Source organism: Falco punctatus (genome assembly GCF_963210335.1).
Source record: "Falco punctatus genome assembly, chromosome: 3".
Classification (NCBI taxonomy): domain Eukaryota; kingdom Metazoa; phylum Chordata; class Aves; order Falconiformes; family Falconidae; genus Falco; species Falco punctatus.
Window position 1 is genome coordinate 15,880,587 of NC_137582.1, and position 25,963 is coordinate 15,906,549.

General features: G+C 48.9%; 1 protein-coding gene and 2 long non-coding RNA genes across 3 annotated transcripts in view; 2 read left to right on the forward strand and 1 right to left on the reverse strand.

The window, feature by feature from the left end:
• The first annotated feature begins 221 nt into the window (after positions 1–221).
• LOC308060458 lies at positions 222–6,480 on the forward strand. The gene is made up of 3 exons (XR_013926741.1): positions 222–3,325; positions 5,071–5,850; positions 6,119–6,480. It is a non-coding gene; the product is annotated as an uncharacterized lncRNA (long non-coding RNA).
• A 6,507-nt stretch (positions 6,481–12,987) lies between these two features.
• LOC308060460 lies at positions 12,988–24,944 on the reverse strand. The gene is made up of 2 exons (XR_013926743.1): positions 24,662–24,944; positions 12,988–23,660 (listed from the first exon to the last, which is right to left on the reverse strand). It is a non-coding gene; the product is annotated as an uncharacterized lncRNA (long non-coding RNA).
• CYRIB (CYFIP related Rac1 interactor B) overlaps positions 23,937–25,963 on the forward strand; it is a 78,199-nt gene continuing 76,172 nt past the window's right edge. Inside the window, 2 exon segments of the mRNA XM_080379223.1 lie at positions 23,937–24,146; positions 24,148–24,264. Coding sequence (XP_080235349.1) covers positions 23,952–24,146; positions 24,148–24,264 — 312 coding nt within the window. The 5' untranslated portion in view covers positions 23,937–23,951.

Sequence of the window (25,963 nt, forward strand, 5' to 3'; positions counted from 1 at the left end):
CTCTCTTCCCTGAGGAATACTCCAGGAGTAACTTACTACAGCTGCCTGCAAACTTACAAGAGTACAGAGTAGCGTGCAATAGCTTGTCTGAAGCTGCTCTCTAGTTCAGTAATGTTTTTCATCTTTCCCTGCTCCCACATCCCTGCCATGGTAGTAAGTGTCAACACGCTTCTGAGCTGCAGTTCTTAATATTTAAATAAAAATCAAAAAGTTACTTATTGGAAAGGATTGTAACGTGCTCCTGAACTTCAGACTGAAGACAGACAAGCTACCTCTTAAGCTGAACGTGCACAGAAGAGGTCAGCAGCTGTCTGTTCGTTAAGCAGGGGTTTTGCAGTGGTTTTCCGTTGGAGCTTGCAGACTTCCTTAGTGACCTGGTGACACCAGTAGCCACACACTGCTTCAAAGACAAAAGCAGACATTTTTTTTCAAGTTAGTAAAGGTGAATACTGCCTGTAATCACCTGTCTGTACTGCAAGCCATCCCATTCATGGCATTAGACCCACACAGCCACATGCCCTAGCCTTCCCTTTATTCACTGTAGGTTTTGAATTCAGAACCACAGCTCTACTGCAGGAACTCTAGGCAGGAAAGCAAGAGCCCCAGGTAGCTTAGCAGTAAGTGAGCTGCAGCCAGCCCCGTGCTCTTGTTGCAGCTGAGACTATTGTGTGGAAACCCACCCAGGAGCTGGAAAAAAAGCCTTGTGGAGCAACTCCAGGATCACTGCAGTAGTTCTGACCTCTGTGGATAGAAGCATGGGGCTGAAGGGCAAATTTGTGATCTGAGAGTTTCCTCAGTCTCTATCCTCCCTACAAGAACAGGGCCAACCTCTGCAGAAAGAAACAGGAGGACAAATGCTAAACCTGCCTCGATAGGGTGCACAGAGCTGTTGGCCTGCCTAAAAGGGAAGTTTAGCAGCCTGACATCTAGAAAGCAAGGAGCACAGAGCTTCGCGCGAAGTGAACTTACACTGAGTGACACTGGAAGATGGGGACTTACTCTGCAGAAGATTTGTAAGGGAGCAAATCTAAACTCAACCTGTACTACAAGGTGGAGGTGTGAGAACAGTAGGGGATGGGGGCAACACAAACCACAACTCTGACACCTTTGAAAGAGTATGAAAGACTTCATCATTGATGCGAAGATCAATCATAAGCAGTCAGTGGCTCCCCAGTGAGCACTGCCTATAGGTGGGCCATATATTCACCCTGGAGCTCAAGGTGATGCAGAAACTAAAGTGATATGAAGACCCTTGGCCACAAGAAGCAGCAAGATCTAAGCAAATGATGATGGGGGAAGGCAGGCAGTGGAGCAGTCAGACCATCTGGTCAGCACTATGCAAATAGCTGGGTCCACGGAAGGAGCAGAAGGCACCAGATGTGCAGGCAGGGGTCATGCCCAAGATCCAGTGTGCGGGAGCATTTTGCTGTAAGCAAGGAGGTGCTACTGCCTGGACAGAGCAGTCCCTGGCAGTAGCCCCATGCAGGGCCCCAGTCCACCTCACACGCGGTTCTGGCACCCCCGCTACCTACTTGGACCACGCCTTTCTTAGGGATGGATTTTGCTCAGGATCATCCTTTAACTTGGCACCTGCATTCTCACCAGGTCTGTCTGAGTGGGATGCAGCCAGGTCCAGCAGAAAAGCTCCTTCTGTTATCCCTTCCTTGCTGGAATGCAGGAAAAGTTGAAATAACTAAAATATTAAATGTGAGGGTGGAAAACCCCTTCTACTTAAAAAAAAAAAACTTTGAGAGGAGGATTTTGTTCCTCTCACCCATCCATGGCAGTGCTCTGCCTGGATTTTTTTCATGCAAAATGTGGCCCCTGGTAATGTTTATTTAGATCAGGACCTGCCTGGGGTCATTGTGTCTATGTGTAGCAGGCACCTGGTCTGCCCACGATCCACAGCTTTAGCTGCTTGCCTGGTGGAATACAAAAGGCAGCACACACACCCTGCACAGGGGTCCCATTGCCTACGTGACATCTCAGTGCCCTGGCCTCACTGCTGCCCGCATCTCCATCTGCTTTGAGCTGAAGACAGGACTTGTAGTCGCCACAGCAAGGCCTGTGCCATGGCGTGGGGCTGCAGGGTAAGCTGAAGCACCACAGCCCCCACTCCAGTGACCGACAGTAAAGCCGGGCAGCAAAATGCCACTTAGAGAAAATACCTTAAGACATGCTACCCCCACCTAATCCCCATCCCTTCGTGAACAGGATTGATGCTGCAGGGGAGCAACAGCATCTGTTGCTGGAGGGAGAGCTTCCTGCTGGGCAGGCAGGGATGGGGAGGCTGTGTCCCGCGGGGACCCTCGCTGCTACTCAACCAAGATGCTGTCGGTCATCAGCATATGATGGGGGAGAAACCGAGCAAGGTGCCTCAGGGATGGTACAGCAGCTCCAGCGTGTGGACGCCAGCTCCAGAGGTTGAAGGAGCTGTTGGGGTGTGAAGCTAAAATTCAGCTTTGATGAAGTTTTTTCTTTAGTTTGGGAGGATGGGTCTTCAAGGTGAGGGCTGTCTGGCTGAGGTGGTTTAGCTGGCAGGCCAGGGAGCCAGGGCCTCTGAAGGAGCAGAAGGCACCAGCTGTGCACGCAGGGGTCGTGCCCACGATCTGGTGCGTGGGACCATTTGGCTGTGCGCACGGAGGTGCTGCTGCCCGGCCGGAGCAGCCCCTGGCAGCAGCCCCACGCAGGACCCAGGCCCACCCCACACACTGAAGGGCCATGCTGGGAGCGGCACTTCCATTTTGAAGCCGCTGGCAGCCCCATCGTCCCCAGGCCATGCTCCGGCAGCACCTGCAGCCCCCAGGCCGCTGGGTTTGGTGCATAACACCGTTTGAAGCCCGCTGAGTGCTCCTGGGTGTCGCTGGCACCTTCCCGCTTCTCCAAAGCTTCACTCGTGCTCTGCCCCGCCTTGCCGCATGCTTCGGCCTGCCCGAGGCTGCCCCGCTGCCGGGGGCATCGCTGGCCCCTCACGAAGGGTCCGGCCGCGCCCCGCGGGCCCTGGCCACGGGCCCCCCGACCCGGGTGGGGGGCTGAAGGCTCCCACCTGCTCCCCGGCCACACGGGCCTCCCCCCGCGGCCGCAGAGGGCAGGGACACCCCACCCAGCGCCACCTGCCCCGCGGGGGCTGCCCGCCGCTCCGGGCGCGGGGGGAAGCGGGGCCGGGTGCGGTGGCGGGGCCGGAGCCGCCTCTCCCTCCTCCCGCGCCGCTTCCTTTTATAGCGATGCGGCACCGCGCCCGCCGCCGGCAGCCAACCTGCGGCCGTGACGCCGCCGCCCGGCAACCCGGAAGGCCAGGCTGCGCCCGCGGGCTGCCCGCCGCCAGGTAAGGGGGCGGCGGCGGGAGCGGGGCGGCGGGAGCCCGCCTGCCTCGGCGGCTGAGGGGAGCCGGGGCGGGGCACCTGAGGGCGTCGCCCGAGAGGAGCTGCGGGTGGGCGCTGGGGGAGGTGGCGGTCGCCTGAGGGAGCAGGGCTGAGGGGAGACTTGGGGGCAGCCGGCGGCGTGTGGGGCCGGGGTAAGGCTCCCCCCTGCCCCCTCCGTAGGGCCGTGGAGGCGCAGCCCCGCGGGGCCGGCGGTGGGTGCTCACTGCCTCCGGGGCAGCCCGGCGCCCGCCCGGCCCGCTGCCCGCGGCACCGGGCGTCTGTCCGGCCGCGGGCAGAGCCAGCGCGGGCAGCCGGGGGAGCCCCCGTCGGGCCCCGCTTCGGCCTTGTGGCCGGAGCCGCCGCCTCAGTTTCCCTCGGCGCACGGGGCCGTGAGGCCGCCCCAGCCGGCAGGTGCTGAGGGCGCTTCACGCGTGTCTGCCAGGAGCGCGGGGGTGTCAGGCTGGGCACAGGAGATCCTCTGGGACCAGGGGACGGAGGGGACGGATCCAGCGAGTGGTGTAACAGCCCTCGTGCCAACCGGCGCGATCTCCAGCAATGGCCAGGTTGAAGCCAAGCGGCAGTGAGCCGGAGCGGTTGCCTTCAGGAGGAAGCCGCGGTTTGGTGCTGCGTCCTGTGCACGACGAGTGCTGCTTACGGCCGGCTTGGGTTGGGAGCAGCGGCAACGATGTTAGCTGGCTGCTTCTTGCACTGAGCTGTGTGCGTTGCGTTTGGCTGTCCTCTGATGTTCGGACAGGTGCCAGGCTGGAGACTTTTCAGTTGTCATGGTTCATGCGAACTTGCATCTCAAAGTTCAGCCCAGCAGCCAGAAATGCACTGGGCTGGCTGGCAAGAAGGTGAGCGCTTCTGCTTTGGGGGACCCAGTGCTTCCCCGTCTGGGCAGGGACGGCGGTGTGGTTGTGATCGTGACTACACAAGAAAACTGCCCCTCTCTTAAGCAAGTTGTAGCGTTTCAAAAAATGGTGAAATAGGGAGGAAATAGCGCACACCAACACGTAAACCGTGAGGATTAACTGGCTGTATGGTTTAGAGCAGCGTTACCCTTTTGCTGTTCAAAAAGGAATTCTTATCCCTAATAATCATTCTTTAATATACATGACCCAGAAAGCCATGACTGGTATACTATTTATTCCATGTTTTGTTAGGTGTGTGATTAAAACAGTAGAGAGGCCCCTTTTTTCGTTCAAACAAAGCAAACCCCCATATCTGCACCCCGAAACAAGAAGTGTTTTGAAGAAATGTGGGATTTTGTTGGAGGTGTAACATTGCCTTTGTCTCTGTGCTTGACTGAAACCAAGCCTGGCACCAGGCTGCCACCTGTGTAATGTCGAGGATGCCAGTACTGCTGCTGCGAGGAGAGGGGAAGCAATCAGGGTGCCTGTGTGAGCTCTGAGGAACCTTCCTGGGTGCACACAGGCATCCTGGGTCATTTCAGTGCTCAGTCCTGCGTAGAAAAGCTGCTTGGGATCATCTTGCCTTAGTGAGAGGCAGCAGTGCATGGCTTCTGCTGCACCCCCCACTCAGCAGGGACTGGGAGCCTGTGCCTCTTTGGGCAGCAGGATGCTCTCAAGCTGCTGCTGCAGGCAGCAGTTCCTACCTGCTACTTGCCTTTGCTCACTTCGAGCACAGGTCAGACTGAGAGGCCTTGCCTAGTGTGTTTTCTGACAGTTGTCACCACTTGCTTTCCCAGGGCGCGGCCCAGGTCGGTGGTTTGGTATCCTCCATGGCTCAGCAGAAGCACCTCTGGCACGATGGAGTTTCTGAGCAGGTCTGAGGCAGTGCTCAGCATGGAGACTAGGAAGTGCTCAGGATGCAGCAGGAACAGATACCAACAAGACCTTAAAAATGTTTCAAATAAAGTCTAAAGCATCCGTTTCTCTAGCTGAGATCGATAGTTCAGACTGCTTAGCAAGGAGCATGTGCAATAGATTTTCAATAATCTGCATGGCACAGTTCAGGCTTGAGGAAAAAATAACTGGGCCTTGTTCTGTCTCTGGATGTGAGTGTGCCCAGTAAGAGCAGTGGAAGAAGCTGATGCATTGAGAGTAGTTGAAAGCTTAATGCCTCCTCTAGAGCATGGGAGGGCACAGTCACTCTTAACTGCTTTTTCTTTTTACTCAGAGGTATCAGAGGATAAATAATGGCTCACAAGAATAAAGACTGGTGTTTGAGATACTTCCTGTGCTTGTTGGAGAAGAACAAGGCCAAGAGCATTGTGAAAGTAAAAGCTTATTTCCTGTGAAGAACTTTTGCTGAAGTGGAGGGTGAGATCGTTTCAGAGCTGGAGGCATAGCTGTGGTGATTCAGGTCTGAGGCAGAGTGGAGGGCACTGAGCACTGGCCAGTCAAAACCTGCAAGTGGGGAACAGGCACAGCATCATGTGCTCCTCTTGCTTCACTGGGAACAGGAAGAGAGGCTGTGTCCGTCCTCTGCCTGCAAACAGCCTGAAGAACTTGATTAGAGGCTACAGGTTGGTTTGTCTGCAGGTGTAAACTGGCCTGCTCTGGTCGACTGAATACATGCTCCAGAGGCTCAGCTGAGACCCAGCATGTGTCTCTTGGCCGCACAAGCGAAGTACATGGAGGACTGCGATCCCATCATGGGTATCAGGACTGTTTCTGTTAGCTGAAGGTCATTCCGGCAGCGCTCTCTCAATGCTGACTTAGAAAGGCTTGACTCTGAGGTTAGCTCAGTCCAAGACTTACCTTCCTAACCATCTGGTTTATGTTTTCCTTTAGTGCTTACCATGGCTATGAGCTTGCTTATCTGCTGGATCGCTGCCTTCATGCAGACCTGCAGGGTCCCACCAGGAGCTGAATCAGGCTCACTGGCTTCCAGGTGCTGTCTTTCCCCTGCAGCAGCACAGCTCTGAGGAGGAGGCGGCCTAGCAGTCTCCTGGAATACAGTTGCTGGAGCAGGGATTTCAAATCTGCAGTCAGGCTGTATCTTGCAATGCGTAGAAAGCACTTTGCATGGTGTCTGTAGTTACTCAGCTGTTGGAAACCTTTGTTCTGCGCTGCTCTGTGTGGAGCTTGATGTATCTTGGATCTTCTTTTGGTGCCTGAGTTCTATTAATGCCCTTGCTGGGTATATTTTAAAACTCTTCCTCTCAGTGGTCTTTTTTTGTTTTGTTTTGTTTTGTTTTGGTATGGCACACGTGAATTTATTCCCTTAAGATCCTTCTACACCAGAGGTCTAGAAACTGAGTGTATGTGTGACCTTGTGGTATAAGGTGGGATGAGTCTAATAGCTTTGGTTTCCATTCCCAGCAGGTTTTTACATGGTGCAAGCTGCTTTTCTATCACCAAAAATGCAATTTTAATAAAAAGCTGAGTTTGACAGCTGCTTTGCAGAAATGCTGTAAGATCTACTCCTGGGTATCTACTGGAAAAACTTTCTCAAAGGTTTGCTGGATAGAAGGGGAAAAAATACCAAATCTTCTGACCACAGCAGAAAACTAGGAATTCTATCTGAGTCTCCTTAGGACAGGCTTTGTCTTAGCCAGAATTCGGGACACCCCCCAACATCTGCCTTGTTCCCAGTCTTGAGGTCAAACCTTCTGGCCACAACTATCTCTATTTAAGAAAAAAATATAGACACTAGTTGTAATCTGTGCTATGAAAATCTAATCTGTGACCTAATTTGTTGTGATACCATGAAGAACCTGTCAGTAGCAATCACTGTAACCCGTGGCACAGACTCACTGCCTGCTTTCCAAGAGCACTGGCTCATCATAGCCTCAGAGAGAGCAGTGTCATGCCCAGTGTGTATATCTGGGCTACTCCACTGCCAAATTTGGGGAATAATATACAGACAACTCTCAGATCACTTCTGTTATTCTTTCAAAATGAAAGTGTCATGGGCAGTCTTACTCTGTGTGGAAGTGAACCTCTTCTGCAGGCGATCCCTGTGGAACAGGCTGGTTTGAAACGTGTGGGAAGGAAAATGAGATGCAACCAAAGCTGGGTAATTTTCTATGTATGTTGCAATAGCTGTTTACCTGTTAATCACCCATTCCCCTTGTTGGTGGCCACAACTTGGATGCAACCAACTCACTGGGTGAGTGATTAGAGGAGTGACTTGTCTGAATAACTTCTCACCAATGTGAGATGAGGTTTCATGGGCTGATTCTCAGAGGACAAACTGGCTGGCATCTGGTAGAGCCCCTTTGGGCCAAGTTTGTTGTCCTTTATGGAAAAAAACCCAAGATCTTCTGTGGTGTGTTACTGAAACCATAGTGCTGCCAATCTTGCTCTGCAAGGCTAGAGAAGGGAGGAGGGTTTTATGGTTGGGAATGCAGAAATAGGCTGAAGAACTGGGAATCATATTCCTAGTCCCTTGCACTGCTACATCTGAGAGGGAGAAATCTTAACTGAGGAACTACAGCTCTATCTGAAACAAACTGCAGTGCTGGGCTTCCAGTTTGATTGTTCTAGAAATAAGTTCCTTTTTTTTTTAATATAAATATTACCTTAAAGTGGTTTACTTGAAAATACTGAATTAAAATGGGTAGGGGTATGCAGTCTATTAATTACTGCTAATACCCGTCTTTGTGCATAGTATGACAGCATCAGTCCGTTCGGACATTGAGAGCTTCCCAGTTACTGGCTGGGTGTTCAGGATCCAGTAAGGTGCATGTCCAAAATGAGGCCATAATCTACGGTCTGATGCCTTCCCTGCTCACCCTGGAGGGGCTACCTGTGCTGCTGTTAAGGCATTAGCTCTTTTTATTTTGAGCCGCCTCTTTATTTTCAGTACTTGTACACGTCTTGTTCCCTAGCATGTTGTAGGTGTACCTTAGCGTAAAACACACGCATTTGTATAGTACTTTGTAAATTCACTGTCCTTTTATCCACCCTGGGCACTCAGGGCTCAAGTTTCAATGTGGTGTTTGTTGATTTTTGTTCACTTCAGGCTTTTCCCTCCACCCACTCACTTCCTCTTACAAATGTTTCCTCACTTCACCACTTTTTCACATGCGTTTCTAGTGTAGGGTTGCTGCCCGTTGCAGGCAGGCTCAGAACTTCATGTCCTGTTCACCTCTGTGAGACGGGCAGCAGATTGGTGTGCGAGAGCAGGAGCAGAAGCAGGGGAAAGGTGCCTGCACATGTGGGAGGAAAGGTCTAGCGGCAGGGAGAGGGGGTCTGAGTGCAGGTGTATTTTGGGGCAAGAGGAGCAAAGGCTTGTAAGTAGGGTGGATGTACAGGTGGAGGGAATGAAGACAGAAGAGGGAGGATAGTTATATGTATGCTCAGGGGTAGGGCGCAGTGAGATGTCTGCGTGTATGGAGCTGGGAGGTGGCAGGGCACGTAAGGGCTGGTGCATGTGCAAGGTTTGAGGAAGGTTCATGCTCCAGACTAGAATGCAGCTGGGCCAGAGGCCCTGCTCCCTTTCTCAGCCCAGCATAGACAGGCTGCTCTGCCTCCAAGACTTGTTCTTGGAGCTCAATAGCATGTTTTAAAGTGCAGGGTTTTTCTATCTGCTTTTTATTTCTAACAAAAGTTTCCTATCTCCCCTTGGAGAACACCAGTTTCTCAGCCATGCAGGGTGCATCTGACAGCTTACAACCTGCTAAAAAGAGAGGAAAAAAACCTCACCACAAAAATAGCATGTCTGAAATTTCAAATTAGGCAAGGTCTAAAATTAGTAAGAACAGGCTTGTCTGTGGCTGTGCAAACCAGCAGAGAATTAATATTCATCTGATGCCGATCAAGGCAAGCAGAGATTTGCAGCTTGCACTTACTTCACCTTGTCCCATACCTGTCCTTGCAGCTTCTCTTCCCTTTAGGGCTCAGTCACTAGTTAGCAGAGGGCTGTACCGATGCCGCTAACTTTGTGCCAATACCAATGCTACTTTCAGCACCATGAAATGTTAGCAATAGCCAGAGTGTTTTTACCACACTCCTTTAATTTCACTGCTTGGCTGCCATGAATGCAGCTTTGGATGCATCGTGTTAAGGTCACGCTCATGTTAGAGCCCTGGATGTGGCCCAAGTCCCATGCTGGGGCCAGGGTCCACCCACTGTTTCCTCAGTGAGATAGGTGCCCCCAAGACACTTCTTGTTGTTCCCTCTCCCCAGCTGTGGTTTACAGCTCCACGGTAATTGTTTTGCTGTTAATGGGGCTGCAGTTTAAACCAGTCGCTGAAATAATGCACATCGCAAGAATAACTATAGGTTGCTTTGCAGATCCATTTTTCATTTTACATCTTGGCATAGTTTTAATTTGCAGTGTGACCCATGCAAACAGGTTTATTTGCACAAGTTGAAGTGGGCATTAAACTGGTGGGAAAGGGTGGAAACTTGCTGGTAGGAGGGAAAATTATATGCAAAAAGGACCTTGAGTTAATGGAGAAGGGAGTAGTGGAGGGGTGACTGAGTTATTCAGCCCTGCTGGTGGAGGTGACATACGGCTGCTCATCTCTGGGCGTGATGGGTCTAAGAGAGGGGATAACAGCAAGGGTCTTTGCCTCTCTTCCCCCCTCCCCTGAGAACTGCTGTGCTAGGCCCTCTGCCCACCACCGGAGATAAATCCCTGGGAGTGAGTGGTCTTCCACCCTTATGTCCAGAGGAATTGGAGGTCAGTTGGAAATCCAAATTAAACAAGGCCTTAGTGCATCTTTGAAAAGTTTACTCAGAGGGCTGGTGGTGTTCCAGTGCGGTTAAACTGATGACCTCCCTCTTGTAACAGTGCAAGAGAGTGGGCCCTGGTTTGGCTGTCAGCAGCCAGCGGTGACGGTGGCAGGGCTGGAGTCCTGCCCCTCTCACCTTGCTCCCATCCAGCCCAGGGAGGGCTGGACTGCAGCAGGCATCTTGCTGCCCAGCAGCTTCTGGCAGGGATCATGCTGGGGGCTTGTGAGGTGCCTGGGCTGCTGCAGGCAAGGGGCAGTGCTGAGGGACAGTCCCAAAACGGGAACAGCCATGTGGTTGTTCTCTGGAGGACTGCAGCAGCCTGAAGAGGACCTGGAGTTGGCTTGTTTCGAGTTGCCCCATGGAGGGACAACAGGCCCTGTCTCTGTAGGCATCGCCCAGCAGCGTGCTCCTTGCAGTGGGCAGCTAGCTGCTGTCAGGTTAGAGTTAGATGATGGATGATTTATGTTGCCCCCCAACTCAGTGTCTTGCCAGAGATGTGGGGACAGGGAGTAGCGTGATGGGGAGTATCTCTGCAGTCTGCAAACTGCAGGGGTGATTTGATTTTCATGGTGGTGGGTCTGGACTAATGAACAAAACTTAAAGGGAGAAAATAGGAGCTCTATTGCTAAGGGTGTTCTGCCAGTCCCAGTACTGAGGAGGGCAGATGCTCCTGCTTGTGAATCCTAACCCCCTCTTAAGGACTAGCGTATGACCAAATATGATCTTCTGTGCATTGGTACATCTGTCTGCATCCTGCTTCCGTTAAGGAGTGAAGAAATATTTACTGTGTGCAGCAGTGTTCTTGTTTTAGTGTGCTCTATTGCAGATAGCCACTAGCAGTGGCCTACAGCAGTCTGTCAAATGTGAATGAAGAAGCTAGTCACATCTCTATTTAAGGGCTGGGACCAAGTTTCTTTCCCAGGATTATCGCTTTGAAAGGAGATTGTTTTAGGAGTGGCTCTGAGTTGTAAAACTCGGATTTCTTGTGCCCAGGATCCACAGCTGATCAGACATCCTGGTTATTGGCATTGCTGTCATTGCATTTATGAGCAAAAATAGTTTTAGGTCCACTTACACCTGTTCTAGGTCTGCTGCTACCCCGTTCTGTGCCTGGATATAACATGAATCACACCACCTCTAAAACACATTTATTCATTCGAGGTATGATTATGCCTAGGACTTGTTGCTGCTGTTCGTACCAAAACAAAGGTCCTTTAAAGTTGCTGAGGTTCTGTTTGGTCTGTCATCTTTTTTTAAAAAAAAATAAATTAATCGATGTGAAAAGCAGTTGGTGGATACTCAGAACTCTTGTTCTGCAGGGGAGCGCCACCCGGGGTGGAGATTGCCAAGCCTTGCATGCTTTTGCATGGGGCTCGCAGGAGATCATGTAGCTGGTACAGGACCAGTAAATTCTTCCCCCTCCCAGACTCCTGCAGCATGTCAGTCAGTTGAGGAAGCAAGGGAGGGGAGTAGGGGCCCAGAAGGAAAATACTGTGCTGGAGTGAGCATGTAGGAAAGGACTGATCCTGATAACCTTGTGTGCCTGCTGATCCCACTGGCATGCTGGAGCACTTACCCAGAGTCCTTGGAGAGGACCATCTCCTACAAGGCCACCTAAAAGGTCGTGGCTTATCAGCACGTTGCCCAGCACTGTGCAGGTTTGGAGCTGTTCCTGGGCAGTTGTTTTCATAGAGCTGAATACAGTCATTTGCATATTGCACAGCGTTTGAGCTTTTCCTCTTCCTCTTAACTCTGTTGGGCAGTGTTGTGCGTGTGTCTGTGAGGGAAGTCACGCTGTCAGTCAGTGCCCATGTTGGTGCGATTTCCCCTGGGCAATGGCTCCCAGAAATGCCACCCCCTCTCCACCAGCCCTGCTGAGGAAGTGGAAGGGCAGAGGCTGCTCTGTGGGGGGACCTCAGTGAGGAACTTCCCCTGTGTTTGTTCTCCTCCCCTGGTTCCTCGTGCATGATATGACCTGAATCCTCATGCTCCCTGTCATGGGACATTCACCAGCTGGGGTCTCTGCAACAGGGGGGGCTCATGTCCACTCTTGAGGAGCCATGGGCTTCCTGTGAAATCCCCCTGTGAAATAATAACAGACACCCCATCCGAATTACTACCCACATGTCCAGCATGCCCTGGCCTCTCGTCAGCCCTGCTGCTGGGGAGACGTCGGGGGACAGCCAGAAGGTGTCCTTGCTGCTGGAGGCAATCAGAGCCAGCCCCTACCAGCCCTGCCTGCCAGGGGCAGTATGGGGAGCGCGTGCCCGTTTTGCTCCCCTCTGTTGGGAGCTGTACCAGCCGCTGGAGAGGCAGGAGAGGAGGAAGGTGAGCCTTGTTTCTGCCCCCAGAGCCCTGCTTGCAGCCATGCCAGTGCATCGAAAGCCTTGGTCCAAGCGCAGGTGGTAGCAGTTAATGCCAAGTTGGTCCTTCTCTGAAGAAGCTCCAGGCCTGCCCTACCCTCTTCTGCAGGATGGAGCCCAAACCAACACTTAGGTTTTGTTGGATTTCGTTAAGGTTTGACTTACCAGGAGCTTGTTATCTGTTAGGCAGTTGTGGATGTGTCCTAAACGTTTGTTTTGATTGTCTTTCTCACAGTGTGCTGAAAAATTTCTGAGCTGCAAGACTGGCCAAAGCCTCTGCCTGGGAATGAGGCAAGCTACCCCCTCTTGGTGTCTTGGTGTCTTTTGTTTTTTTCCCTGCACTGCATTGTTGGGCTTCAGTCCTACCATGAATTTCACTGACCTCAGTAAAACATTGACAACTCCCCCAGGTGGAGCTCAGCAGGACCATAGTTTTTGGAGATGAAAGCGTATCCGATAGCGCGAAAGATGGATTTTCAGAGGTCACTGAAACTTGGTCCCTAGTCCCAAAGCCTCCTTTTGCCCTAGACACTGCTATTGCAAATGCAGTAGGTGAATTTAGGTTCCAGCCCCATGAGAGAACGTACCAGTTCATACAGAGAATTTTAGAAATTGCCCTTCCTTTCTCTGATGCCACTTTAAAAGATATTTGATGAATGTAGTAAACATTCATTGCACATTTCTTTTCCAGTACCCAGCTGACCTCAAATCCTGAATGAAATTTATTTGCATTTGTTTGTTAAAGCATCTCATTTTGTGAATCAAAATGTCAACACATTTGAAAATGGTCCCACATGAGGCATTTGTATCTCTTGGAGGTTAAATTGCTGGATCAATTTCCCATTAATACTAAGGGTGTTTAAAGGACAAATTCTTTGCCTACTGCAGTGAAAATTTACCCTGAGGTATGACATTTCACCTGCCGCTGACTATAAGATTCTTGAATATAATGGACTGGAATAGATGGATTTGCACATGCTGGTAATAAAAGCGGGTGAGCAGTGGATCCCATTACAGAAAACCTTTCCTTTTTTTTTTTTTATTTATTTTTTTTTTATCCCCCCTCTTCCTTTTTCAGCCATCAAAACTTGCATGCTTTTTGCAATTCATATTACTGCACTACTCAGACAGTTGCACTTGAATTTGGGCACAGTTTAATCACGTACCATGAGTAGATAAAGAGAGCCCTGAAGAGCTTCCATTCAAAAGGGCATGAAGAAATGGGAGCGTCAGGGTATGTTCAAGGTCTTGTACCTGAGCAGCAGCTGCAAAGCTGGGCTCCAGCTTCACCAGTTCCTGCACTGGACCACAGAGCTCTGAGCCCCACCACACGCTGTTCTGGTTGCAGCAATGCCAACTGACAGGGCTTTGCCACAGCTTGTCTGTGTTCCTCAGTGTGGCTCTGTCCCAAGTTAGAAGAAAGGAAGAGGACAGTTGGCAGGTCTCAACCCCCTCCTATTCAAATGAAATACGGAGGCAACTGGAATGAGCTATCAGCAAGCTAAAGCAGACAGTATAGCTGCAAATAATTGGAACCTAGGGCCATGGTGAACCTGAGCCTGTGCTAAGGTGTGTTTACCAAAGGAAGTGCCAACATAACCTAGGAGAACATACCATAAAATTGCACCATACTGTCCCCACCTTGCGCTATCATGGAAACCAGATGCCAGGATGGAAAAGCACTAGGAGCTGAATAAAAATGCTTCAAGTGTCAGAGAGCCCTGCTCAGCCCTACCTTCTGCTGCAGGCCATCTACGCTTCCCGGCATTCCCTGGTCTCTTGCCAATTCCCATCAACAGCTGTGGTTTGTGGTTGTAATGCTCAGCGTTTGTCTCCTCTTTCTCCTAGCAGACCTGCATCAAAGCTAAATGTGCAGCATGTAGCACTCTGGGAGTCTCCCAGGACTCCCAGAAATGGCCTCCGAGCATGAAATCCAATCCTGCTTTACTCCTTTATCTTCCCCAAGGCCTGAGACACCACGAGTGTGGGTTTCTAAGTCTTCTGGGCCCTTCTGATGGAGTTTGTGTGGAAAGGTGATAACAAAGTGCTTTGTACTACATTATTTTGTTTCTTTGAACGAACAAGAAAGTGCCAGTAGTAAACTTAAATTCGGATTGCTGGCCCAGAAGCAGCCTACTTACTGCATGTAGCAGCTAAAATGTTATTCACTCTACTATGCTTATTCCCAATTTCTGTGTCTATGTATTACTGTTGAGACTGCAGTTTGAGTAGGAGCGGCTCTGAGACGTGTCTGTTAGGAATCCCACTTGTTTCAGGAGGCCCCAGAAGTTCATTAGATGTTTAATAGCTTCCAGTCACTGCTGTGCTGGATGGACCTGAACTGGTGACTGAGAGGGGAAAGGTTCTCTCGCACATTTACAGACCCTGAGGCATCTGTTCCCCAGGCACAGATTTGTCTAATTCCCCTAAACCACTGATGACCTGCCCTGAAACGATACTCCCATTCCCTTAGGAAATCCCTTGGGCTGATACCAAGTAGATAGTTATTTTTGGGTTCTTTCCCAGAGAGAGTGCACTGTATTGCTCTGAACCCTACACACCAAATAAATATATCATAGGGCTGTAGTAAAGGTCCAGAAAGCTTCACTGAAGGGGAAGCAGATTATTAATAATTCAGGGTAGTTCACTGTATTGTTTTTGAGCCAAGTAAAGCTAATAGAGCTTTTTTAATAGCAGGGATAAAAGTGTAGAATATTGAGACTGAATTGATTGCAACATTTAATGGCAACATAAAAGTCAATTAATGAATTGCAATGGTTAACTCTGCATTAAAGTGAAACATGCAGCTCGCAAGCAATGTATTAAGCATTTTTAAAGATTACAGAAAGCAAACAGACAAAAACCCAACCCGTAACCCCCTATTGACAAGTAAATGCATATATTACTTTTTCCTGAGAAACTCATATGACCATATTTTCAATTCTTTTATCCTAAAGCTCTGGGTGCATGTGTTGCTTTTCCCTTAGCACCTTTCAGAAGTAAATAAGCCTTTACAAGAAGTTGATCAGTGATTAATTCTAACAAAATTCTCTCAGGGCTGCCTGCAATTTCTCATGGCAGGGATGGACGGTAGTGCAGAGAGAACAGGGTTCCACAGATGCCTTTGTAAGAAAGGCTCTAAATGAGGACAGTTCCCAACTGCTATGTGTTTGAACCGCCCCATGTTGTTTATTGTCTACCCAATTACAGTTTCCTAATTTAAAAGTATATTTTCTATTTCTCTGCAATAACAGAAGAACATGACCAGAAAAAACAGACTCATTGGGTGGAATAGCTGTACTTCTGGAGAATGAGGAAGGTTTTAAAAGATTCTGCATTGAACAAATTAAAGGTTTCTTGCAGAAAAAACCTGCAGCCATTCCTTCTTACTGTCATCATGTTGTAATTTAATCCCTCTGCAGCCTTTCCAAACCCATCCATTTCTTCTGAAACCTTTGTCCAAGCCTCAGTCTGACACAAGGTCTTTTCCTGCACGGCAGTCTCCTACTCTCTGCCATATTTCATGGTAGCCATTCAGTCTCCAGTGGGGACACATGCCCCTTCTTTGCCATCTGGCCACATTCAAGTCCTCTGAGTGCAATCGCCTCTGTGCTAAACCCAAGCTTGTCACACTCATCCACAAAACCTTTCACAAGCTCAGAGCCAGAGTCTGTCATCTGAATGGTAGTGTGTTATGCCTTAGGACAGAAGTGACCCCATTAAAACCATTTTAGAAGCATGCATACTTACGACTGTCTCGCTGCTTTTATATTTCTCTCTGCTCCATCATGGTTCCTCAGGCCCTTTCACATCCCTGCTTAAGATGGTCTTCTTTGAACTAGCCATGGAAATGTTATATTCTGTACATCTGCCCCTACCATCCTTTTAAATAAAATTTAACAGGTAAACAATTAAGATTAAAATAATAACTGGAACATAATGGGAGCATGAAGAAGCAGGTACCATTTGCCTTTTCTTGGAAGAGAAGATGTAATTGAAAAAGAGAGTCCTGTGAACAGCATAACTAATGAATCCTAATTTTCTCCTGGTTTGGGTTCTGTGTGCCCTGCATTTCCCGCTGGGGCCTTCTCAGTGTGACACCTCCAGACTTCTCCCTGTTCCCAGCTCTCCTCTTCCCTGCTGTGTTCCCCAAGCCTCCACTGCAGTTCCTCCCAGTCTCTCTCCTACATCTTGCCAGCTGGGCAAGAGATGACACGTGCAGGTTGACTGGGCAGGACACACATGCTGTTTAGTGTCCAGCATCATAAACGGGGTTTCCGTGGGAAGGCAGGCTGTAAGTCCTGGGACAGGGAGAATTGCTGCCTGGCATGGGCCAAGGGCTCACAGACAAGCTAGAGACAGCACTAAATGGTCAGCCTTGCTGGGAAGCACGCAGTAGAGATGCTGTACTGCTCCATCTTTTCTACTCAGGTTAGTTGGTTTAGGACTAGCTTGGTGACTGCTGTAGGACATTCTATTTTGCCTTATGGGGACACCTCGCTGCAGTGATAGAAAACCATCGTGTACGACTGATCTCAGTGTTTGTGTTTTCCTCTGATCTGTGACTTAGACTGTGAGATGCTCGAAGCAGGAATTGCACCAGTGTTTCTGTAAAGCACAATACAAATCTTTCCAACTTAGTTTTTTTAAGTTACTGAAGTTCAGCTGTATCACTTTAGGCACTTACAAGTTATCAGAAGGGGAGGTACCACTGACAGGCTGCCTAGTCATCTTGCTTAACATCATACAAGAAGTCCAAGGCCAAAAACATGGTCTAAGCTTCTCAGAGTTACAACCCATTACCTCACAAGAGAAGACTATTTTGCTTCTTTCCACTTTTTAGCATGTTCACTGCCAGAGACAGGAATCATTTAGAGTAAGGAATATATGACCGTGTATTAAAAAAAAAAACAAAACAGCACTGGTTTGTGATGCATTCCTGAGAGGCAGCAAGGTCACGGTGGGAAGCTGCTTGTTCTAGTCTGATCACTAACATAATACGCACTTAAGCTCTGACTCGGGAACCCAGGTGTCTCAAATGGGACTGTATCCAGATTGGTATAAACAGGCACAGAATGTTTCCTAGCTCATGCATGGGGTTTATCAGCTGGACACAAAAAATACTATCTTTTCATCAGTGGGGTAAGCTCTGAATAAGTTTAAGTAATTGCAGTGTGCAATGTCAGCTTTACTTCCTTTTGTTGCTAACTGAATATTAAACAGCTGCATCTGGTGCTAGATTTAGTCCTAGGTGCCATATTCATACTCAGGAAAAAGGAAGAGAAAGACGTCAGTGTTTCAGTTGCTCAGCAAAGGAAGTGTTTAAGTGCATGCCTAAACGCTTTGTTTTATGGCAGCCTTCATCTGCACCCAGTCTGTCCCTCACAGATTACAGTATGGGGAAAAGTCCTGGCTTCCCATTTCCTCTGCTAGCAAACTATTCTTTGCAGTCAGAGAGACTTTTGCTTACGTGAGCAGTAAGGACTGTTTCTGTCCTTCTAGCTACCCAGGCTGCTTAAAGTGATCACTCTGGAAGACCAAATTTGGAAACCAAATATACCTACCATGCGAGTGACAGGTGACTGGGAATTTCTTACTGCACAGAAAAGGAGTGCTACCTACCCACTTCATATGAGGTCACTGGATGGTCTACAGGAAAATGCACATACTGATGGGGAAAGCGTTTCTTTAAAGTTCTTTATGTTCAGCAATTGGGTGTGCTAAAATTAATTTAATGCCTGCTGTTCTTTGGAGCATATTGATGGAATTGCATGAAAGTAGCAGTGTAATGGGATACAGCAGATGACTCTGTCATAACAGTGTTATTTTAAAGACTTCGATGTAGTTGGTGAGCCAATAACTAAATCATAGTCTTTTTTTTTCTCCCATTATTCCGTAGCCTTGTATATCACAGATCACAAACAAAGATTAATTTGGTTTGTAATAGTTCAAGTGAATGTTGCAAAACCAGTCCAGGTTTTGATCAGCTAAATTGAATTCTACTTTTTAGATGGGAGTAAACAGCCAGGTCCTTTCAAACCAAACTAGTGGTGCAAGTTCAGAACAGTGGCAACAGTGATGCTGCAGCCCTGTGGGGTGCTAAGCACTGTCAGCTCGTGGTCGTGCCACCGGAGATTGAGGAACACATCCTATGGGATGCAGCCTGAGATGCTTATCCTTGCTCATGTCTCGCCCAGCGATGCCTAACATGGTTGTTCTGTGAAGTCAATGTTTGTTCACTGAATTTTGAAACTGGCCCCTGAGACTGACACTCTTCAGAGCCCTTCCCTGAGGTGCTTTAATTAACTTACCTATTTCCCTACTAAAAAACTGCAACATCCCCTGTGATCTGAAGAGGAAACCAAGTACCACTGCAGCAAAGGAAACAGCTGAGACAAAGTGAAACGGTCTCTTGACAATGTCCCTTGGCAACACCTAAACACAGCCCAAAAATCTCTTAGGAGCCAAATGCAATTCTGAGGGTTTCTAATAACAAATGAATAAAGCACTTTGGGGGGAAAGGCAAAAAATAAGCAATAAAGAGAAACCCTCCGATGATTACATCGCGACAAAGGATGTGAGCAAAGTAAAATACCAGTCTCATGCTCCTGAAGTAGGCAGAATTCTCAGTGAATCAATGAATATTTGTTTCCATCAGGGCAGCACAATTGTGATTGCTCAAAAAAAAAGAAAGAAAGAAACAAACAAATTTGCGTTCTCTTCCAGAGAGTAATGAAACAGGCTAGTCCTCTTAAATATTGCCTTCCCTGTTCTCTGAAACATTGATTCTGTCCATTAACAGGAATGCTATTATGCTGCTGATTGATCTGAAACATTGAGACGGGGGGAGGAAAGAGGCTTGTGAGAAAGTTCCAGTTCGGATATATGGTTTATTTCCTACTGTGGTCCTGGTGGTTTACTGTGTTTAATAAACTGGCTTGATGGAGGGCTAATGGGAGGTCAAGTAAAATGCCTGCCACTCTGCATTGCTCTCCAATTTGCAGCCTCCCCTGACTTAGTGAAGCCCTTACTTAAAGGCACTAACTGCTACCACAAGTGAGGAAGTCCAGTGTCACTTAGGAGCTTTGCTGGAGAAAGGTGCCTTTCATACGAGCAGAGGTGACGATCCAGCACCTGCTGAAGTGTTTGCAGCTTTTCCACTACACTGAGAAAACCTCTGCTGAAGAATGGGTGCATCTTGGGTTTTTCCTTACCTGAGTGCCATAAATTTGGAAGTGTGGTCTGTGGCCAGGACCTCCCGAACCTGGTAATGCTGGATTATCTGGATTGCTTAGCAGGCCTTTTCTCTAACTGTCCAGCTCACCTGTTTGCTAGCAGCATAGGTTTTGCCACTGCAATTCGTGGAAGTACTTCTCAGTGCAATGGTGTCTGTGTGGTGGTTGCTGAGGAAATTCTGTATTTTGCAAACTTTAATAAGTGGCTTAAAGATCTTGGTGTCTAATACCATGTTCTGCTCTATTCTGTAACAGCTCTACTACCCTAATTTATCTTTCTTTTTTCCAGTAGAGATAAAATATGATTAAAATAGCTGCAGTTCCTCTTTCCACCTTCCCTTATGCTTACTGGTCTGCAGTCTTCTTTCTAATGCAGCCTTAATAGGCTGCCGTTTTCTCTTTATTCCTTTTTTTTGCTTTCCTATCTCATACAAGTGAGCTGTACTGTTGAGGAAAGGCAGCAAAATGTGAAAAGAGCTTTATATTGTAAAATCACCCTTATCTTTGATCGTGGTCCAACACTAAATCCTCCTGCATCATTTAACTTAAAGAAGTGTTCATCAATCAAAAGCATGGTGCATATATTAGCTCAGGCTCCCTGTACGAAGAGGCCATGCTGATCATTTGCAGGGAGCAATTGCATCAACAGATGAGCAAACTTGAAAATAATCTCAGACTTTGTAATGGCAGAAGATGAGATGACTAATGTAATTAGTCACCTGAAGCGACTGGGGCACAGCACGAGGAGACGACAGACTTTCATCAGGTCTGGCAGAGTAAAACCAATGAACTTCTGAAGTGCCTCGATTTCCCCACTTGCCACCTAAATATCAAAGTGACCTTCTTTGGGGGGAAAGGCATTTTGAGATTGCGAGTGCCTGTCTCCCTGCAAATATAAAACACTGTAATTGTTTGGCATTACAGTATCTGGAAGCACTTCAGGCATCTTGAAAGCATCCAATGATTTGACCTTGGCTTTTTGTTTTGTCTGTGCTTTTCAACATGTATGTAGATCACTCATATTTTCTTGCAACTGTTTATATTTCTGAAGAGCTACATTTATATCAGAGGGTTTATACTATCAAAAATGAAAGCCGGAAAGGACACTGCTTCTGCAGTCCCTCATCTACTAGCCGTGCACTTCAGAAAGTGGAGAAATCTGGAAGGGGGGGGCAAAACCTGATGTTAGCTTTATCCAAAGTGAAAGATGCTATGAACCACAAGAGTGTAACAAGGGATGTCTGCAAAGCTGCCTCTCTTTTTCATTCTTGAAATTTTGCTGTAAGAAATCTCCTCGAAAATTTTCTAAAAATTGAATGTTTGGGTACAGGATGCTTGCTTTCTATTTTCATCCATGTAATGGAAAGTTAGTGGTGTCCTCCCCCCGAAGACAAACAGGGCTGTTACCAGTGGACAGTGCGCCCTATTGTCCCAGCTGAGTACAAATGGGAGAGGATAAGGATGACTTCCTTTTCTCCTTTGAACTTTCTCCCGTAGGCTACCATTAGGCTTCAAAGTAGCCGAAGTATTCTGTGTATGGCACCTAAGGGCAGGTTTGCTTCTGTGGTTTTACTTACCTGTCCGGCCATCTATATATAAAATAAAGTCATCTTTTGTCACCGGGATATATGCACATGTATACACTACATATACATCTGGTAGTAGTACATTTGGAGCTTAATAATCTTTGCTCCGTGAAAATGCTCTGACCTGTTTTCTTTCCTAAGTGTCAGCTATACCTGCCTGGCAGCCACAGCCCTACTAACAAAACAGTCCATGGGCATTTAGCAGCACAAAAGCAGTTATGTGCTGTTACTGCTCTACTTTATGATACTAGCTGGCAAATATAATCTTTAATTTTGTTCTTTATTACAGTAATAACCTGGTAAAATAATTTTCTGTTCAGAAGAAGCAATTAAGAAATTAAAAGTGAAGGCAGAACTAATAGAAAACTGGTGGGTTTTTTAGTCATGCAACATTTTCCAGAGTGTTCAGTAATTTTTCATGCTTCAATTATTATGTGGGATGTGGATTTCTTAGTAGGCAGCTGCTGTTAAAGCATCAGTGATGTTCAGGGTCTGGCCTTTCTTACTTGTACTTCTGAAAGATGAGAGATCCAAATCAAGGGTACCTTACAATTCTGAAGAGCCCTAAAGAGTAAACAGTAGTATAAACCTGCTTATGGTTGCAATAGGAAATCCCCCTTGTCTCACCCCGCCCTGCCAAGTCCCAAGCAGTTTATAATGTTATGAGCACCAAAAATCGCTCATCACTGATGGTTTCCTTAGCTCTGTGTAACAGGGTGAAGTTCTGTAGTGTGAGAGGTGAGAGCCCCCAAGTTTTTTCTAAGCCCACACAGTAATGAGTCCAGCATGAACTCAGAGCATAATTCTGCTTCCCTTGAATTCAATTCAGTGGGACCTGCATCGCTTCCTGCCTGGCACACAGACTTTCAAAGGACTTCAGAGAAGGAGATGTGGTAGTGACCTGCCATCATCTCAGGAAGGAGGGTGCATCGATCCACACCTCAAAGTTTGTATCTGCTAGTCGCAAAAAGCCCTTGCCATAGCAGAAGTGAAAAGTTACGTCAAGCACTTTGTTTAGCCTACCCACTTAGACAAATCAAGCAGAAGCAGAACTGGGACTTCTCTTCCTCTGTCATTCTGCCCAAGCTGCTTCTGTGAAAATCTTCTTTGGTATCTTCTTGGACATCTCTATTTGCTCCAATCTACGCAAACTTCTGGGAGCCTGCATGGCTCGCTGAGTGCTCCCCTTTCCCTACTTAGGTGATGGCAGCAGGCAGGTATGTGGCGTACCAGCCCTGGTCTTGCCTGAATGTTACCCATGGACCAAAGCTAAAGTGCAGTGATATCCTTTGAGTCCGTCGAGCAGGTTTTGCAGCTGAACTATACTCACAAATGGCTTCTTTATATTCCAGGAGACTCTTTTACCTAGAATACTGCAAAGTTACTAGTGTAGCGAATCCATACAGCTTGAATCCTACCAACTTAGAAGAGGCACAAAGCTTAGCACTTTAAGTCAACATATATTCAGGTAAAAAATAATAAAAAAATATAAACATGTTGACAAATAAATAGATTGCTGAGGTCTTTTCCATTTTCATTCTTTCTCAAAGTGGGTTTGGAGGAACTTGGTATCCACTAATATTTGGCAGTTACTAAACTGGTGCTAAGCATCTAAGGAGAAAGTAGCAGAAGTGGTTAGACTTTCAAGTGGTTCGTTTGCCTCTTTCAGATTGAACAATCACTTTTGCCAATGATCATGCTCTACCGTGTGAGGCTGCAAGATCTGTCTTGGCTGTACCCGCACGCTGCTGAGCCGCTCCTACCTGGCTCGGCCAAGCACGGCGCAGCTGCCCCTCGGCTTTGGGGAGCCGCTCAGCGCCAAGGCCAAGGCCAGATGGGCCTTCACAGCGCAATTTTGAAAAGCGTTGTCTAGGTTCTAGATTATTTTAAGAAAAAAAATTGATGAGCAGAACTTTTTTCGTTCTTTCTTTCTGCGTCGATGCATGTAATTTTACTAAAGAAGCAAGCCTGAAAACGAGGTATTGGTGCTATCCCTCTGCTTTGGCGAATCTATCCACACCAGCAGGCGTGCGATGTCCCAATGTAATGGCACCACAATCCAAGGTGTGATACAGGCAAGGAAGAGGCGAAACCTTCATTAACGGGATGCACGCACAGAAGGGGAAGTCCATAAGTGAGTCCATGAAATGCCCTTAAAATGTATTTTTGTGTTTCTTAACGCATTTTGCCATGGTTTGTTGCATTTTAGGGCAGAGGGAGAGCAGGGTGGTGTCAGCCATTAGGGCAGTGGGACACACTCCTGGTGCGGGGCTCCGGCACTGCAGAGCTTGCCCAGGGATCTTATTCCCACTTTTTTTTCTTAAATCTTACAACACGATCCACCTGGTACGAAATTTATGCACGTCTTTCAGTCAGGAACCCCGCATTTCACACAGAAGGAGCCTTATTTTCTTTCCCATCCCAGCTTTGCCAACTGCAAATATTTAAAGCCCCCGAGTCAGGCCTTAAAAAAAAAAAACAAACCCAACAAAATCACACAACTGGCTTAAGCAACGAGCCATACTGTTAAGTGGCTTTACTGAGTCGTTAGAGGAGGTTGGGAGGCGGCGGGGAGGCTCAGCCCCGCACCCCGGGAGCTGCGAGAAGATGGCTGCCCCCTCCCCGAGCCGCCCCGGGCTCCAGGCTGCGCCGCGGCCCCTTTAAGGAGGTTGACCCACTCGCCGTCTCGGTTGCCCGCCCGCCTCTGTTTCGCTCCCCCGCCCCTGCCCGAGACACTCAGAGTCGAAGCAGGTGCATGCGCAGTGCGCTGGCAGCCTGGCGCGCTTGCGCAGTCACCTGCTCACCGCCCCCCCCTTTCCCGCTCCTACATCCGGGTCATCGCACGCCCGCCCGCACGGCCAGTCCCCTGTGGTGCTGTGCAGATCGCTCCCCCTCCCCCTCCTCCCCCCTTCCCCCCAGCGCGGGCGGCTCCGGCGCTGTCGCCATCCGCGCCCTCCCCTGCGCGGGGCTCCGGCCACGCTGCTGCTGTCGCTGCCTCCGGCCGAGCGGGGGGAGGCGGCGGCTCCGGCTCCCGCTCCCGTCCGCATCGCCCTCCGCGGGGCGGCTCGGTGAGTGTCAGCGGTGTGGAGGGCGGGGGGCCGGGCGGGGCGCCGCGCTTCATCCCGCGTTCCTCTCAGCCCGAGCGGCGCGACCCCCACCGCCTTCCCGCTGGGGCCCTGCCCGTCCCTGAGGAGCCGGAGCTTCCCCCCGCCCCGGCTCCCATCTGTTGCTCTAACCCCCCACCACCCCCCTTCCCCGGGCCAAACCCGCCTCCCCTCAGCCCTCCGCAACTTCCCCGCGTCCCTGCCCTCCCCGTCCCGCCGCCGCTTCGCCCCCGCAGCGCCGTCCCCGGGGCGCCCGGCTGGGCGAGGAGGGGGCTGCCGGCCCGCCGGGGCCTCCCGCGGCGGGGAGAAGCGGCGGCCGCCGCCTGCCTCGCCGGGGGAAACCACGCGAATTGCCAGGGACCTGCCCTGTGCTGAATAACCCTCCTCTGTGTTTCCCCGGCTCTCCGGCGGGGCTCCTTCCCCTCGCGGCGGCGGGTCGGAGGCAGCGGAGCCGGTGTGCTCCCCGGCGCCCGGCCTCGGCTGGCGGGGCCGGAGCAGCCCGTCCGCCCCGGCGGCCGCCACCAGCCTCCCGCGGTGCAGCCCTGCGCGCCGGCCCCGCCGGGTGCGGTCGGTGCCGCGGGATGGAGTGACAGTGTGAATGGTTAACCGGGAGGAGCACGCCTCTTGAAGGGACATCTGCCGTCTTTCAGACTGTAGCGGAGACACGCAGCGAGTTAAGCAGAATACAGGAATCCGTGCGAATTTGTCGTGGTTAGGGTGTATCCTGCAGTTCTGTGTGCGGTACCTGTGATGCTGGGACTGCAGTTACAGGTAGGGTTAAGGTGAATTCAGAAGCTGTAAGAGGAGGGTGTTGTTTCTAACCTATTCATTAAATAGCTGATAAAATCAAATTTTAATGGGATTTTAATTCTCTCCTGTGCGATTCAAGGATAAGGGCACATGCAATGCAGTTCTGTTTTGTTACTTTTTAAAATCTGGTATCGTATCTCATGCAGTAATGAAACACAAGAAGTTTCTTCACAGAAACATTTCAGATACCAAAGAAATAGAGAGTATGTGTTTTGAAGGTCTTTGAAGTGTTTTTTCTTTTCCTGTTCCATTGCATCAGCATCCTGGATCCAAATGTCAGTGACAGTATGACAGCTGTCTCTCCGCTGTGATAGCGGAGTCTTACAATGTTTAAAATCTGTCATTCCGCATTTCTGGTAATGTAGTATGGAAATAAAAGTATTGATTAGCATGTATGTTAATCCTCACACCAGTAAAACATTTTCTAGATTGATCTAATAATCTGTATTCCTTCTTATTACCATTTCTGTTGTTAAAAACGGCAAAGTCTGTTTTGCTTATACTTACCCCCTGCCCCCCCCCCCCCCCCCCCATCACAAAGAGATTGCTTTGTGCTCTGACTGCTTGGACTTTTAAATATATCTTTTAAATTAACGAGCTTTTTCTATAGTAGGTTGTGATAGATAGGGGTGTTGGACAGGAGACATTTAGTAATTGATCTGAGGTTACTCCTGTCAAGGTTGGAATGTGAATCCAAACTTAGAAGGTTCCACCTGACAAATATCTTTGTCTAGCAAGGTGCGTTGTTTTGCAAAACACATCTTCAGTTCTCTGTAGCAAGTTTACCAGCAAAATCCTAAACCATGTGAATAAGGCAGTGCTGTTCCATAAAGTAGGGTTTTTTTTGTGTCTG